This window comes from Blennius ocellaris (genome assembly GCF_963422515.1).
Source record: "Blennius ocellaris genome assembly, chromosome: 1".
NCBI lineage: Eukaryota > Metazoa > Chordata > Actinopteri > Blenniiformes > Blenniidae > Blennius > Blennius ocellaris.
The window spans coordinates 27,574,997-27,591,498 of NC_137650.1; the positions used below are offsets into that span (position 1 = coordinate 27,574,997).

The window sequence follows — 16,502 nt, forward strand, 5'->3', positions numbered from 1 at the left end:
AATGTTTCTATTATTCAAAGCAAACAAACAAACACATTAGTTTTGTGAACATTGTCGAATGATTACAGACTCTAACATGCAGTGACAATTCCTCCCTGCGTTGGCAGCATCAGTGGTTGTGTGTGTGCATTTGTATAAGCAGTAATTAAATGGTGGACGTTGGATTTTCGTGTGTTTTCCATGTGGATTACTTTATCCTTGAGTACGTGGGTCAAGTTAAAGAGGCGTCCTTCTCTGGTAACAGCTGCCAGGAATACACAAAGAGTTTGGAGCAAAGTGAACTCAGCTGAGCAGAAGCAGGATTTATTTCTTATGAATTAAACAAGATAATGCAAGTTCCTCCAAACGTTACACGTTTACATTGAAATAATACTATGAAGAACACGTGTAGTAACAGTTAAAGATAATGACGCTTTCCATATTTGTTCTCGCATAGAAAAGTGACTTTACACTTTTTTGGAAAATATGCCTGTTATCCTTCTATTGTTGACATGTTTGTTAATAGAAAGCAGAATTTACCTGTGAAGCACAAAATTGTTATGAGTTGATAACTTTTCACCGACAAGCAGATTTTCCAAAACGTCTTATCATTTCTATGAAAATTTGACATCGTAGTGAAGCCCTTACTCAACATCTATGAATGCATGAACATTTTTTGTTGTTGTTTAGTTCTACAGTAAAGAGTTTTATGCATAATGTATTTGATGGAAGCAGCAGGTGTGGAAACCCCTCCCACGGCGGTCAGCATGCACCATCAATAATACATTAAGCACACTGACAGCAAAGTGCACATTAAAAGGTTCACACACATAATTAACAGCAACACGGGCGTCGTTTGCTCTCCACATTTCAAGAAAGCCCTTTGAATTGCTCATACGGTGGGCAGTACAGTGAGACATTAAACAGACCTGCAGTCCAGTTTTACACAACAGTGACAACTACCAGATCACGATCAAGTGTACCACAATACACTGATTAATTTCAGCGTCCAGAAGGCAGCCGGAGAAGAAGTTTGACATTTTTTGGGAAACTTTTCAGATCTCAAATGTTTTCCACCAATATCATAAAGAAGCTACAGGGTGGAAGTGAGTCGGGATTTTAGGTCTTAGGCATTTTCCCCTACTGGACACACAAGCAATAACTTACTCATGTCTAAAATATTCACACTAAATAGCAAATAAATCTGTGTCTGTCTCCAGTTCGAATCCTTAAGACACACGTGAAATCGGCCGTGAAGCTCACTCGACATGGTCACCTATGAACTGTCCCGTGCTACAATCATGTCCGACGGGGGGGGGGGGGGAGGACGGCGCGCTCTCAAACTCCCGACTTCGTTTCATCCGCGCATTCAGCAGGCGTAGGGCGGCGGCTTCTCGAAGGGACTGTAGGGTCCGTAGAGGGAGGGAGCGTTGGGACCCAGCATGTATCCTCCCGGATCCTGGTTGGTTCCCTGAGGCTGCGGCTGGGTGGGACCCTGGGAGGGGTGCTGGGTCTGGTTCTCCTCAGACGGGCAGGAGGCGGGAGCCGAGCCTCCCTCGGGGAGCGTCTGGGGAGTAGCAGGTGCCTGGTAGTTGCTGTTATGCTGGGAAGAGGAGACACGGGGGAGTGGCAGTTTGCAAGTGTGTGTGAAGTCATTCCTGACGGGTTTACGAGAAGTGCGGTGCTTATCTTCAACCCCCAAAAAACAAAAAACAAAACTCAAGTCCAGAAAATAATGGGAAATAAAAAAAAATAAGTTTTCTTGACAATGGAATGACTGGAGATCAAGAATGTAAATCGAACACCAGTGAGCCTAAGGGTGACGTTAATGTTTTTAGTCATCTTTTCATTAGCACCTGAGTTTGGACCAGCTGAGCGAGACTGATGAATTATCTGCAGGTATCATGACCACCGGTGGTGCAACGTGTGGGGCGCTCGCATTACAGGGAGAAGACGTCGCTTCTTTCCCCTTTCAGAGCCTTTCTGTGTTTAGACTGGAATTCTCCTCCTGCTCATGTCGTGATTTTCTCTGGGAACTCGGGTTCCCCATCAACGATTCCCAAATAGATTCCCAATCTAAATTGACTGTGCATATGAATGTCTGTACATGTGATGCACTTGTAAGAACAAACGTTCAGTAGATATGTGATGTCAGGAGAGTCGTAAAGGAATCCACCTCAGTGAGCCGAAGTCGGCCCAAAATTATGTTGGAGTGAAACATCTGGCTGCCAAACCAGTCACTAAATGTGTGTGATGTTCCTGCAGTGTCGTCATTCAGACTCTGTGTGAGTCGGCGCTCCTACCTGCATGGGCATGGGATAGTTGGGGTAAGTGGGCAGAGCCTGTCCGGAGGGGCAGAAGCCGGCGTAGGTGATCATGTGCTGGGTGCTGGGGTTGTACACGATGTGTGGAGGAGGCGCTGGGCTGGTTGCCATCTGTGGAGTGGGCTTCTGCTGCAGGAAAAACAATCCCCAAAAAAATTCTCAAAACTCACCAAAAGGCTCATTTAGTAAGAATTAATGAAGTGATGCTCAGTGTGCTGGAAGAGGCATAATCGTAAAATCACAGCGAAAATAAAGTAATATCAGAGGTTTTCATGTCTTAAACACACAGGAGCAGACAGATACAGCGTGCCGGAGAAATTTTGATTTAACAGACCGTGAAGGAAAAATGTATGCCCCGGACAAATGCGTCAATCAAAAATGTTTTAACCCGAGAAACAGCAGAGATGCATAAACACATCAGAGCCTCCAGTTATTTGGGCTCGTATCTTCTAGCAAACGGCGCAGATCCATGTAGCTTCAGTTTACAACTGCTTTTAGAGACAATTTGAACCTCTCGCTAATAATGATTACTGCCTCAGCGAAATAAATCTGTCATTAAAACGATGTATTGCCGCACATCCCGTGGTGGCTCCTGAGCGCCAAGTGACACAGATGTCAGGCGGTTTACATTGTTTAAAGTCACATACTCCGCTTGGCCTGCAGGCAACTGCAAGAAAAGGTCAGGAGTATAATAAAAGAAGAAGGGGAAAAAAAACAGAAAAAACCTTTGTTGTTTCCTGAACATCTGCATCATGAAAGCTTTTACATCTGCCTTTAAATGTTCTTTGCTTTGAGTCCCTGTGGCCCCTCTCGGCTCCGCTCACCAGATCCTTGTACGCCCCGAGGATGGCGGCGGCGATGATGCCGAGGAAGAGGCTGACGACGTTGAGCGCCACGCAGGTCCACAGCAGGCGGTGCAGGTGGATCACGTCCCAGCAGCTGCTGACCCCGGTGAACTCGTAGTACTGCGTGTGGTACTCGATGCTGCGGGAGGAAAGATTTACAAGTTTTCACTGCCATGAATCCAGAAACATGAATAATTTGTGTCTGGCGCGAAAGTCGAGCCGTAGTACTCCCCGCTGTAAAATGACTTAACGTTTTATTTATAGTTTGTGTTGTGCTTCTGTGGAAATTCTGCTGCACCACTCCCACTTTCCACTGAATATGACGGGTTTTATTTAAGCCCTGTTAATATGGGAATAAAAACAAAGAACCCCCCCCCCCCCCCCCCCCCCACCGTCCAACATTGACACTCACTTAATCACTTCATTAAAACCAGCCTTGCAACTGAGGAGTAGGACTGAGAGGCTTTTTGGAAGGCTTTCCCTCGTTTGAAAGGCCTGATGAAAAACCAACAATCATGTGATCGTTGTCGAGTTTCCAGCAGCGGCATCTGTTATTGCAATTCCTGGCGGCAGATACTGAGGACGGCTTTGTTTCACACTGGAGCAGCTGCTCGTTGCCAGCTCGCTGACAGGTTTGGATACATAACAAGCAGAAAGAAAAGTAATCTAAGTCTAAATCTAAAACATGGCGTAAATGTAATTAAAGTTAATGGTTTAAAGGAGGCAAAGCCAGCTGTAGAGTTTGTTCATTATATTTATCCCTTTTTTGTGTCTATAACTTTGAACGCTGCAAAATCACGTGATTCTTTTTTTTTTTTTAATCAGCCGAGGATATACTGTAACATCTGTTTAACACGTTCATCACTACAGAGATTAATACATTAGTGGGTAAGTGCAATTTGTAATGTATTCATTTGGGTGTTTTCATTATGCCCTATGATAACTTTGCATTTTTTGTTATGTTTATGTTAATGTGTCTTTTCTTAACAAAGTACTGTAATTACTCTCTTATCATTTCCAACTCATTTCAGTCATTTGTTTTTAAAGACTAAATACTTTCTAACTTCACAGTTTTATACTCGTATGTTTTCTCATGTAGTTATGTGCTTTTTCATTAGTTATTGATTGGTTTTAGTCTTTCTCGTCTCCTGTAATACGTAACAGTTATAGTCACATTTAAAGTGTGCTCCATAGAAAAAATGTCTGCAGTGAGATCCGATCAGACCCCGTCAATGTCTAACCTCTCACAGTTGTACAGGTAGCAGCAGTAGCACGTGTTGCTCCTCAGTTTCAGCTTGCAGGCCTTATCGAACGTGCGGCACGTCACCTGCAGCATCAGAATTTTTGAAAACGTAAAGGTAATTGTGAAAACCTGACAAAACAGCCACACAAGGAGGAGTGGGACAGACAGCTTGGAGACAATGAAATTCATCATATTGAGAACACTTCCAGAACCAACGAGGGGGGAGACCTCCCATTCAGAGATCTGGTCAATTATTTGCAGTAACATAACAAGTCCACTAGATGGCACTGTATACTTGTCAAGATTTTCTATGAAACGCCTAAAAGCTGTTTAATAGTTATTTGACAGCACTGACAAAACAGATCACACTCTTAATTTTGTATTTCTGTATTTGATGTTAGTAAGGCTCCTGCCCTGCATGTTTTAAAGGATCTAAATGTTACTATGATAATCACCTCAGTGTAGTAGCTGTCGTAGGCGTAGCCCGATCCACTGGCGTAGAAATCACACATGTCCTCCTGCAAGGGCCTTATGTCCTGCAAGAGACACAATCACACATATCCTGTGTGGTTAACATGTGTTTAACTTGTGTCGTTCTTTTCACTTTCTTCTTCCTCCACTGCGTCAACGCAGCGCTCAAAGTTTGCAGCGTCTATATCTTCTCACACATGGTCCACCGCAAACCGCACCCACCTCGCTATACCTCACTGGACTTTATGCAATGTGAAGGCTACTAAAATCATCTCCACTTTCTAACGCTTGGATGTGCAATAAATGTGACTTTTATTGTTCCCAGAGCACAAAATATATGTATCTGCAGAGGTTTGATAACGCGGATCAATATTAATATCGGGCTCATTACGGAAACAAACATTCCCACATTAAAGTCAGGAAGGAAGCAACAAACACGTCATATGACCTTTTTGCTTTTCTTCATTCACATGGACATAAATTATAGTATCTGCTCAAATGAGGAGATTGTGTTGTCTCTGATTCATTGTGTGTTTGCTGGAATCACAGTTTTAGTTGGGTTTTTTTTTTTTCCTCCCCAGAAAGGACACATCTAATCAGCCCAGTTACTCTGGAAGTCCCCTCGTCTCTCTGCGGGTCAGCCGGCGAGGTCAGTCTCATTTCCTGATCCCACCAACGGTGTCTGTGTCACTGCCTCGGCCTGCAATTCTGGTGCGACGCACCGCCTGTTGACCCCTGATTGGATTTGTTCTGGGAATGTGTGTCAGATTTAACTCTGATTAAATACTTCAAATAGTTTTTGTTGTTGCTTGTTTCTGTCGTTATGCCACCACTGATGCTTACGATGAACTCTGAAGCGATGATCCCGTCTGCAATGGCACAGAAGAACGACGCTGCAACTCCGATGCTGATGACGATGATTGAAGCCACAAGCTTGGAGAAAGGTGAGGGGAAAAAACAAGATTCAGTTATGAGGAATTAATCGAAAGCCATTTAAAAAGTATCCCTACTTAAATTTTAAAGTTTTCTGTTATTTCTTGAGAGCTGAGGCAGGTCGTCAGTCCATCACAAGGCAAACACAGAGAAATCTGTCTTCTCGACCAATTAATCTATTCATGTGTTCTGGCTTCTGGCATTTTTGTATCTTAAGGCCCAGCTAGAAATGCACAAGTCAAGCTATAAATGCTATATTTCCTATTTTCGAGCATTTTCCGGGCTCTTCAGTCTGTAGTTCGAGCCAATTGGTGACTCTAAAATTCCCATAGGTGTGAATGTGAGTGTGTGATAGGCCTGTCTCTCTGTAAGTACCACATGATGGACTTCAGTTTATAGTTTACGGGGATTAGTTCCACCAACCCAAGAAGATGGATGGATCAAATCTGCAGAGGTTTCACTGCAGCACCACATTACAGATCTGTCTGGACGTGAAATAATGGGCCACGGGCTTCAGATACTTCCGAAAATCACAGTTCGTTCACCTGCAGTCATTCAATTTAAAGTATAGCTGTAACATACAAGGAAAAAATCACACGTGGGTACTAGTCTAAAAAAAATATACAAAAATCTTTTCTGGGCCAATTTTTTTTTGCAGAGGAAACAAATTGCAGAAAAAAACCTTTTGTTGTCGGATTAATCTAAATTTGACTCGAGGATCTAAGAGAGAAGCAGTGATCAGAGGCTGCCAATGGAGAAATGACTATATGGTGTTGAAGTCAATAGATCGAAGAGCAGATGAGGGAAAAAAAAAAAAGGTTTATTCAAAGGAAACTAGTCAGAAAAAGGTCCTTGCCTGAAAATATTGAATCATCAAGTGTATGAAATGGAAGAATTCATATGTTGGAATTCTAAAGTATTAAGGTGAAAATCTTCAAGATTTGATCAAGACTGTGTTGGAAGTGCTCACTTGTGTTTGTAATCTTGGTGTGTCAGCTGGATTGTGTCCTGATTGGTCATCTGCTGTCTCTGAGCTGCAGGACAATAAACGAAATGTACGACTTCTCACTCTGCCAGTGCAGCGGCGCTTTGTGGCTGATTTACACACATAGAAGCAATGTACAGGACAAAGAGGAAGGACTTTGTATAGTGGAGAGGTCAATGTAATTCCTCTGATCCAACACACACACACACACACACACACATGCACACGCACACACGCACGCGCACGCACACACACACTCAGACCCAGCTGGCTGATCGCAGATGTTTGAACATAAACTTTATAGCTGAGCATCGGTTAGTGCCGCCTAAATCGTCCCTGCAGGACCAAACCTCCCGTATAGAAACATCCGCTTCCTTGAGCTCCTTGAGTCTGAAATGGTGGCAGCCCCCCCCCCCCCCCAAAAAAAAACAACAAAAGTTAAACCGTGACAAAGAGGCAGTGAAGCTTCTTACTTATAGAGAAAAGCCACTTATTATTAGTTTCTGTTGCTGATGGAATGGAACCACAGGTAGTCTGATGCAGGACGGCTTGTCAGGGACAAGTTAGTGAATGTGTTCATCATTTATTTATCTTTTTCCAAAAGTTCAAGTGACAACAGAGAGCCTATGGAATTATAATTTTTTTTTTTTTTAAAGTTCAACCAAATGCAATTCAAAGCCACGATTCAAGACTTTGAATATATACTATCTAATATAATATGAATAATGCTTTTGTGGTAGAAAACACTTCATGGACTCAAGAACGTTTTAAGAAATTAATGCCTGAGTAGAGAATTCAATATACAATGCAAAAATCAAAGTTAAAGCTGCATCGACCAAAGAAAACATTGATGATGATGATTGTTGAAGCGAGAGAGCTCATAGATTTCATTAAATCGTAAACTTTTCAATATATTCCTGTTTTATTGAAAATAAATGAGATTTCAAATGAAAGGCATCTTGTTTATTTACATTTTAATCACCATCCCAACCTTTCTGTAATTGGGGTTGTAAATTTATAGTGACTCGTTGATATAATTCACGGTGTCGAAGCATATCGAGGTATAAAGGTGCCTGCTGTGCCGCCCTAACAGGCCAGACTATCGCAAATTAAGAACCTCAACATAGTCATTTGGCATTTGGTTTTAGTGTGGCGCCAATCAGAAAGAAAAGACAGTGTTAATGTTTGAAACAGTCAGATTAAACTGTGAAATATTTTGAATTTTCTTGTCAGTGAAGTGAATAGAGTCAGGCTGACGTACAAGGGCCTTTTTCGGGGCGGGTTTAATCAGCCGCCGGTCCAGACTCTCCACTTCATTAGCGGCTTAAATGGCTTCGGCTTTTATGGGCTGTGAGCGGGAGATGAGGCCGCCAGCGGAGACAATAGAGCCTGACAACTGCATTACTTCACATTACCTTAGCACCAGCTGCCTGCACATAAAACATCCGCTCTGCCCAAACCCCCGAAACCTCCAGTGATACTGGAAAATCAAACACTATAAAAGATTTAAGACACACAGACACACACACACACACACACACACTCTCAGAAGTGGACATCAGTAAGACAGAAATGCAGCAAATATACATATAATAATTATATTAGTGAGGTATTTTACCTTCCTATTTGGATTCCTTTTCAAATGCACTTAAATATTACAGACTATAAATAGCTATTTAGTTCATTAACTTTTCAGATTTCAGAAGAATATTATGATGAAGGATTTCCATACTGTAATAAAAAAATTGCATTCATTGAAACATTAAATTTAGCTGCGTATGATAGACTGGAAGTTTATTACTCTGTAATTAAGGGTCTAACTAGCTGCTCCTTTTTACAGCAAATCACTGCAACTGACACTGTCGATTGGGCAAGTTTTATTTTTTAAACATGGTGTCCTACCTTCACTCGCATTCAAGGTAGACTTTCAGCACCAGGGCAGACATACCGTAAAGTCCTTTTCAAATGTTCTTCTCCATGAAATACTGGGCATAAAACTATATTTTGCTAATTTTAGCAAGGCTTACTGCTCATTTATCTCTAATTTGGTGTCATATAAATGATAAAAATATACACATTTTGTACTTTCTACTTCATTCTGTATAAAAAATATATATCTATAGAATCTTGTGTTATTTATCTTTGATGCCAAAGACCTACATCCAATAGAGATGCATATATTGCAGTACCTTCTACCAACAGTGGGCTAAAAAGGGCCAGACAGACGGAGATGTGCGATTGGCTACTAAAAATGATTGCCTCCATATGCTTTTAAGAATGTTCCCCTGGAATGAAAACATTAATATAGAATCAAATATCTCTCATACAATCGATTCGTTGAACCCACAGGGAGAAAATGCAAACTCCACACAGAAAGTCCCAGAAGCCTGAACTCAATTCTGGAGATCACCTACAATGTGTTTACAAGATGTAACATGCTTGTTTATATAGTACATAATAGTACATAACACTTGAAATTTAAAGAATGTGCTCATTTCTTTTTTTTAATCTTTTGCTTGTAAGTATTCAGTATTGTTTTCATACTTTGTCCTCAAATGGAGGATCTGAGCACGACCAACAAAAGGAGAGAAACGCCAATAAAAGAGAGTGGGAATGCATGGTGCAAATTTTAGGGAAAGAAAAGACATTAGTGACAAAGGAGATAAAGACACAAAGAGGGATTTTAATGCCTCGGTAAAGATGCCTATCAGCTTACATAAGTAAAGTCGCTGACTGCTGCAAGGTCTCTCTCTCTGTCTCATGTTCAGTAACCCGGCGCCCAATCACGACCACCACTGGACACACTGCTAATAAGAAGCGGTGGTCCAGTGGCATCCTGGGTAAAATATGGACCTTTAAAGGTCCAGTGTGTCCGAGCTGCAAGGTGACCAGGAGGACAACGGCGGGTGAGATACGGTCGGGCAGCAACTGGAGCGGAGAACTCGGGCCGCCTGAAGCATTTTGTCATAAAGAAATCTTGCAGAGCGGTGAAGCCGGTTATCAGGGCGGCAGGTGAGAGCAGGTAGAGATGAAGCTCTTTCCTTTCGTCTCTTACAGACACAATTTCATGCTTCAGTCTCCTTTTAAAATATCGAGCCAAGCGTGGCGGTAAATGGAATTGTACGGCTATTATCAACAAATGTCAATGACCGGAGAGGTGGTCTACTTGTGTCCACTACCTGAAACACTTGGTCACACAAATACTACATTTAAAACGTTCTTCTTCTGCTGTGGTCCAGATTTGGACAAATTGTGTAAACCTGCTCATCACCTTCTGTAATCCTCCTGCTGTTACTACAATGTTGTTATTATTATTACTTCCCTGAGTGACTCAATACACCATCGTGTGGTGAAAACTTGTATTGCAAGATTAGACTTGCTGGGAAAAGATTTTGGTCAGACAACAACATGTCACAAAATTGGAGATTGAGGTCGACATTGCTGCTTTGTCTCCTTCTACTCAGTATTTGATGAGTATTCAATTACCTTTAACTAAGATTTGTACTATATAAGCTGTAAAATCTGTACATATTTGCTTTGCCTGTCCTCCGATATCATATCTGGAACTGCTCTAATCTGAAAAACTGCTCTGAAAGCTCAATTTTCCGATATATATTCATCAACTCAAGCAGAAGACCTCAAAGTTTGGCGGCGGCTGGCAAACTTTTCGCGTCTTTGACCGTTTACAGCTCAGATGGCATCAAACGGCTGTTTTATGAGAGGTCACAGGACCCGCAGCGGGTCGAGCGATCCAGGAAGCGAAACGACCTGCAGGGCTCTCGGGTGTCCGCCGCACTGTGGTCCGGTTCGTTGTTCTTTAATGAGCGGCATCGCTGTGCCGGCCAGATCTCGGGTTACCGAAGGAGCCATCAGAAAACAGGACGGGGGAAGAAGACACCTGTGCCAGAGCGAACACCGAGCCACGCCAGAGACACTGTAGACCGCCGTTTGTGCGGCGTCGACGACCACGCCATTAAAGTTTAAAGAACAGGCGGGGGAGCGATGCCAGAGAGGCAGCGGGGGACTTGTGTTTATTCCCTGAGTTTACACGTTTAACGGCAGACACACGCTGGAGTATAAAAAACAACAACGCAGTTTTTTGGGGGGATGCTGCACTGGTGTGTCGCTAGAGCTTCACAGATGCCGTGGAAGGACGGATTAGACGTGGCGGAGTAAAATAAGACAGTGTGATCTGACCAGCCACACGACACCCTGGAGGACACATGAAAAATTCAGGACAGACACAAGCACACAGAGAGAAACCTGCGCACCGTGACGATGTCGACAGACACAGGGAGCGTCTATCTGGAACACGCTGACTTCTTTTTAATTTTCATTTTGCTCCACAGAATCTTGAGTTTGAGGCTTGAGAGTCTCTCAGTGCAAAGTTTACAGGTTGTCCCAGTGCGTTTTCATGACTTGGTTTCCTCCCCTCCAAAATAATTCACCTCATTAGTATTTGTGTCTCTAAATGACTGAGGATGTCCAGAGTGTAGTATGTATTCTTTTAGGCCCATATCAAAACATTTAGTTAAATGATCTTTTTCTGTAGTGATATCTGTGGTGTTTTTTTAAGTGACATATCCTATTTAAGTATCACCAAATTATCATTCTATATCCTTGAAAAATAACATGGATGGACATAGTTGGGTTTGATGCCTTTTAATTGATTTTCTCCAGATTAATCCTAAACTCAGCTGTATTTTAGTGCTAAACTGACCCTGATCTTGAAACTTGACCGAGCAAAGCGCTTCTTTGGGGAGACGGCGCTTCTAATTTTTAAGAACAAATCATGACCCCAAAAAATAAAGGGTTGAAAAACGAGAACTGTTTTGCTAAAACACACATTTTAACACTAAATGTGTTGTAAGTATAATGGACAAATTACAACAGTAAAATATATTCTCAAGCACAACTGTAATAGTAACAAGGTGTAATAGTAGCAGTTTTGACATTTACCAGGTTATATCTACAGACCTGTCAGATTTCAAATTAAAAGCGTATGAACTCTCATGAAACGTGTTTTTACTGGATGTGGATTCTAACAACTCTATGATAAGTTAAATGTTAAAAAGACTACGGAGCAATAATTTTTGCCTGAACCCACCACTATTTTGACAAGATTTTGGTCAGTTTAAAGCTTTTCCACCTAAAATATCAAATATCCAGAGACACCACTCTTGATCGTGGTTTCTCATAGGAATGTCCCATGAAGGGCTAAAATGACAAATAGAAGACACATCCATCAAACATTTTACTCACGTTTTCATTTGTTTTTTCACTTTTTTTTTGGCATTATATTATTATTTACACTGTATAATAAAGCAGTGTTGTTGTGCCTTAGTCCTGTAGTGCTGCTGTCAAACACTCCTGGTTCAAATGAATGATTTGTTATGGAGCTCTAGAGAAACCTGATAACATTTGGCTGCAGACTATTGAGCAGGAAGACGTCCACAATAATCCCCCACCAGGTTTGAGAGAAGAAAGAAGAAAATGCAGCGACCAATGATAAATCAAGAAGAATATAGTAAATACTGAGCGACTGAGCAATGTTAATATTATTCTTTATCTTATTCTATTAATACTTGTCATGGGCTCTTGTGACATTTGAGTGTTTGTCTCAAGAGTGTAGTATATTTAAACATTGTTTTTAACCCTTTATGACATGTAATCAGGTGTTTAGTTGCCCATGACATTAAAGACAGATTAAGACCAGGTGAAAATAAAGACTCTGATCTGATCTGCTGAGGTTTCTGTGTCACTGGTGTCCTCTTCAGTCTTATGTTGGACGGTTTCATGTCATGTGAACGTGATACTGACGATACGACTTAAATGACAGAACAGTTTCTGGTGGCCGGCGGCCCTGATGAGGAGCATTGGACTTTCTTGTTTTGAGATCAGCTCAGACCGACTGGAGGTCGTTTTAACCGTGAGGGTTTCTCTTTTTTTCTTCACACTTCGAGTGTGATTGTGGGGGGAAACGAGGAGAGAACGTACTGAGCACAAGTGCAACCAACAAAACACAATCCTCGGGAGAAATAAAAGCTTTGTACTCACTGTGGTCCGTTTCCACCTCTTAATGGTTTTCTGTCACTTTGTCTCTTTTTGGATATTTTAACTCTGGTGTCATGTTTCCTGTTGCTGTTTCTGCAGTTATTTGTGGTTCGTTTTTCTATTTCCTCCCTCTGGCTTCTTCTCATTGTCATTTTTATTTTTTGTTTCTTTGCTTTAAGCTTTGAACTTTGAGTTTTTTGCACAAATAATTTTTCAGTTTACAGTTGTCTATGGTCTCCTTATTGCTACGTTACCTTCCCTTGTGGTGATTTTGTGTTTCTGCCATCGTGCTACTCCTTTTTATTAAAAGACTCTGGTTCTTTTCAACATGTTTGCATCTTTTTGTCTCGGGTTACCTTTAAGTTATCTTTGCTTCAGTTGTATGTCTTCTTGCTGGTCATTGTGCATCTGTTTGCAGTCGTCTTTGTGTTTGTGGTGATTTTACAGCTCTTGGTTTCAATTTCTTTCTCTTTTTCAGGAAATTTGCACTGGAAGATGATCATTTTTCCATCTGTTTGTGGTCATTTTGAATGTCCCACTTTTAGATTCCCACCATTCCTTACCCATTTTACACACAATTGTTTAGTTTTGCATCTCTGTCGTTTTACATTATTTTTTGACCCCCCAGCCCAGGACCTAATCTCCCTATTCAACAGTTCTTCCACGTGCAGCATTGACCATAACTGTCTTCAGCCCACCTGTAAGTGCCTCCTCTTTGGAGTCGTTAACGTGATAATGTTTTCAACCCAGTTAGACAGAGAGGCACTTTGATGATATTATATCTGTGTCCCAGTACGAAATAAAGGGGCGCTGTCAGCAACTGACCAATACTAATACGATTCCGCTTCCTGTCATTGAAGTCCAGAGACGAACACATTCCCTTGTCTCGAACCACAAATCCAGTCACGTATTCTGACCCGGGCTCAAGGACCAAGAACACATCATGCCACCATCCAATAATCCGATTTGCTCCTTGCTCATGGCGGAGCAACTTCCTGTAAAACAGTTTAGTGAATTTGTAAAGTCTGTAACATAATCCTTTAGTTTATGGTGTGTGTGTGTGTGTGTGTGTGTGTGTGTGTGTGTGTGTGTGTGTGTGTGTGTGTGTGTGTGTGTGTGTGTGTGTGTGTGTGTGTGTGTGTGTGTGTGTGTGTGTGTGTGTGTGTGTGTGTATTTATATATGCTCCAGCTTTCCAGGAACAATAATTCATTTTTAGAGGATGAATAGCCTGAAGAAGTCACCTTGACAGGAAACAAACAGCAAGCTGTGAATATAACTGCATATTTTGAAGTTTCCACTGTAAACAAATGTTATTCCATTTGTGACGAACACAAAAGAAACCATGTCGAACGAAGGACATGGCATTCTATTCACCGAGCACGATGCATGTTTCAAACCCCCCCACCCCCACTGATGCACTTCCTCCTACTTGCAGTGTGCCTGCAGTCAAGCACCCAAAACGTTATCATTGGAAATGTTGTAAAATGTGAAAAGAAAGTACATACGGTGAATAGGGTAAAACATATTTTAATGTGTGGCTAAAGTGAACATATAGTGCCTGAATAAAATGTACCAAAATCAAAATAAACTGTAAAATTACCTAATTTGGACTTATGTTTGGTCAAAGTGACAGAAACTGGTGGAAAACTACAGTTACGACATTGAGTGAGCTGCATATGTCTATTGTAACATCTCTCTCATGTTGTTCCATGTGAACACTTTCTACTTATCAACTGAAGAAGCAGCACAGAGTTAATCTCAATAATGACGGTGAGCAAATTAATATTTGTATTTTCACTATTTAATTAGAAAAAGAAACACGAATACAAAGATCTATTTTCAAGCCGTGATGACTAAAAACATTCTTCTTATGAACAGTTTGTTGGTATTTCGAATGAACTAACAACTTAGTCTGAATGAGAAGATTGGTTTTCTAATTCTAGGGAGCAGAAAGATGTTTGATGTTCTTGTATTCCATTTTTATTTCCTCCACATGATGGGAACCACACTGATCAGATGGATTTGAGATTTGGATTGGAGAAAAGTTTAAAAAGTAGATTTAGTTAAAAAAAGATAATATAATGAAATAAAAACAAGCTGTATGTGAAGAAATATCACACATGAAGTGATCCTGGACCCATGCCTCCAGCAGGTCATTGTCATAGTATGAACTCACCATCGGTCTTCGGTTTTCCACCAGGTGGATGCCAACTATACCCAGAAAAGCCCCGAAACTCAGCTGAAGGCAGAAAAAGAAAAAAACCCACAAGAAAAAAACAAAACAACAACATCAGGACTGAGCTGAAGCGTGAATGAAAGAATCGACAAAAGACAATATTTGTGATGATTAGAGTGTGAGGCTGTGACTCACAGTGATGCCAGGATAGTATCCAGCGACGGGCACATTGTCGGTGCGAGTGGCTGAGATGAGACCGATGGCGAACACCAGGAGAGCCAACGCCAGCAGAGACACCGTCACCCACAGAGCCGTTTTCCTCCGACGCTGGTACTGAACTGAAGAAGAAACCATTTAATCTCACTGGGCAAGCCAAATTGTGACACATATAATCCAGACATGATCCTTTATTTATGTCTTTTTATGCCCCCACTCTTTGGATGTTTTGTATATTGATAGTATAATTGCAATAGATTTTGACATATATACTTAATATGGATGACATATAGACCAAAATGCATTTTTTTGTAGTACAATAAGTACAGTACAATTTATAAAAGGAATAAAACTGTTTTTATTATGGAGTGAAAACTATACTTTCAAAGTTTTAGCATTTTATGACACACGTTAATTCCTTTTCCAGTTGTTTTCAATTCTATTTGCTTCTTAAAAGCAAACAATTAACATAAAAATAACATTTTAATAAAGAACCAGTTAAGAGATCCTGTTTTAAACCAAACTACCTGACGACTGTCAAATTATTGCCAATAGTAACATTTGCAGTGCAGTTTGAAATATTATCTCTTGGGATGTAAAATAAGTTTTTTTTTTTTTTTTTTTATCCAAGATCAGATGTGACAGTTTGCTATGGAATTTCATCTGCATGAGAAAACATCAAATACATTCCAATAAAAATGAGTTTAATAAGAAAGTACCTGTAGGGTCCAGGATCTCCGTGGCTGCCTGCTGGGTGGGCTGCAGGGTCTCGGGCTGCTGCTGCTGCTGCTGCATGTTAACTCGGGCTGGGTGGAACTGCAACAGGGCAGAGGAGCTGCAGGATTTTAATGAAGGCTATCTTTTCTTTTTCTTTTTTTTCTCACCCTGCTAGTTTAGATCAGTCCTCCTCATCCTGCACATTCATTCATACGCGTTTTCTTCTTTATAAACCAAAAACATTCACTGCATATAGTAGAAGAAACATATACCCCAAAGCACAGGCAGTCTGAGAGATCTGGAGGGTCCAACTTTACTTTAAACCTGAGAGAGAGAGAGAGAGAGAGAGAGAGAGAGAGAGAGAGAGAGAGAGAGAGAGAGAGAGAGAGAGAGAGAGAGAGAGAGAGAGAGAGAGAGAGAGAGAGAGCAATCAGTATCTTCCCTTAGGAAATCATTAAACTTACCTAATTATTTTCATCATTGCTTAATAAAAATCCAACATATGACCATGATTACAAAATATGGTAATTATATTAAAACACATTGGCCACGTTAAGG

General features: G+C 41.1%; 1 protein-coding gene across 1 annotated transcript; it reads right to left on the bottom strand.

Annotated features, from left to right (window-relative positions):
* Positions 1–1,348: 1,348 nt before the first annotated feature.
* On the bottom strand, positions 1,349–16,022 carry tmem255b (transmembrane protein 255B; the record flags this gene model as incomplete). The annotated part of the gene is made up of 9 exons (XM_080497942.1): positions 1,349–1,582; positions 2,283–2,432; positions 3,128–3,287; positions 4,390–4,475; positions 4,847–4,927; positions 5,706–5,795; positions 15,012–15,074; positions 15,207–15,349; positions 15,947–16,022. 9 exons carry the CDS (start codon positions 16,020–16,022, stop codon positions 1,349–1,351), a joined length of 1,083 nt encoding a protein of 360 aa, XP_080354068.1.
* Between the last annotated feature and the right edge of the window lie 480 nt (positions 16,023–16,502).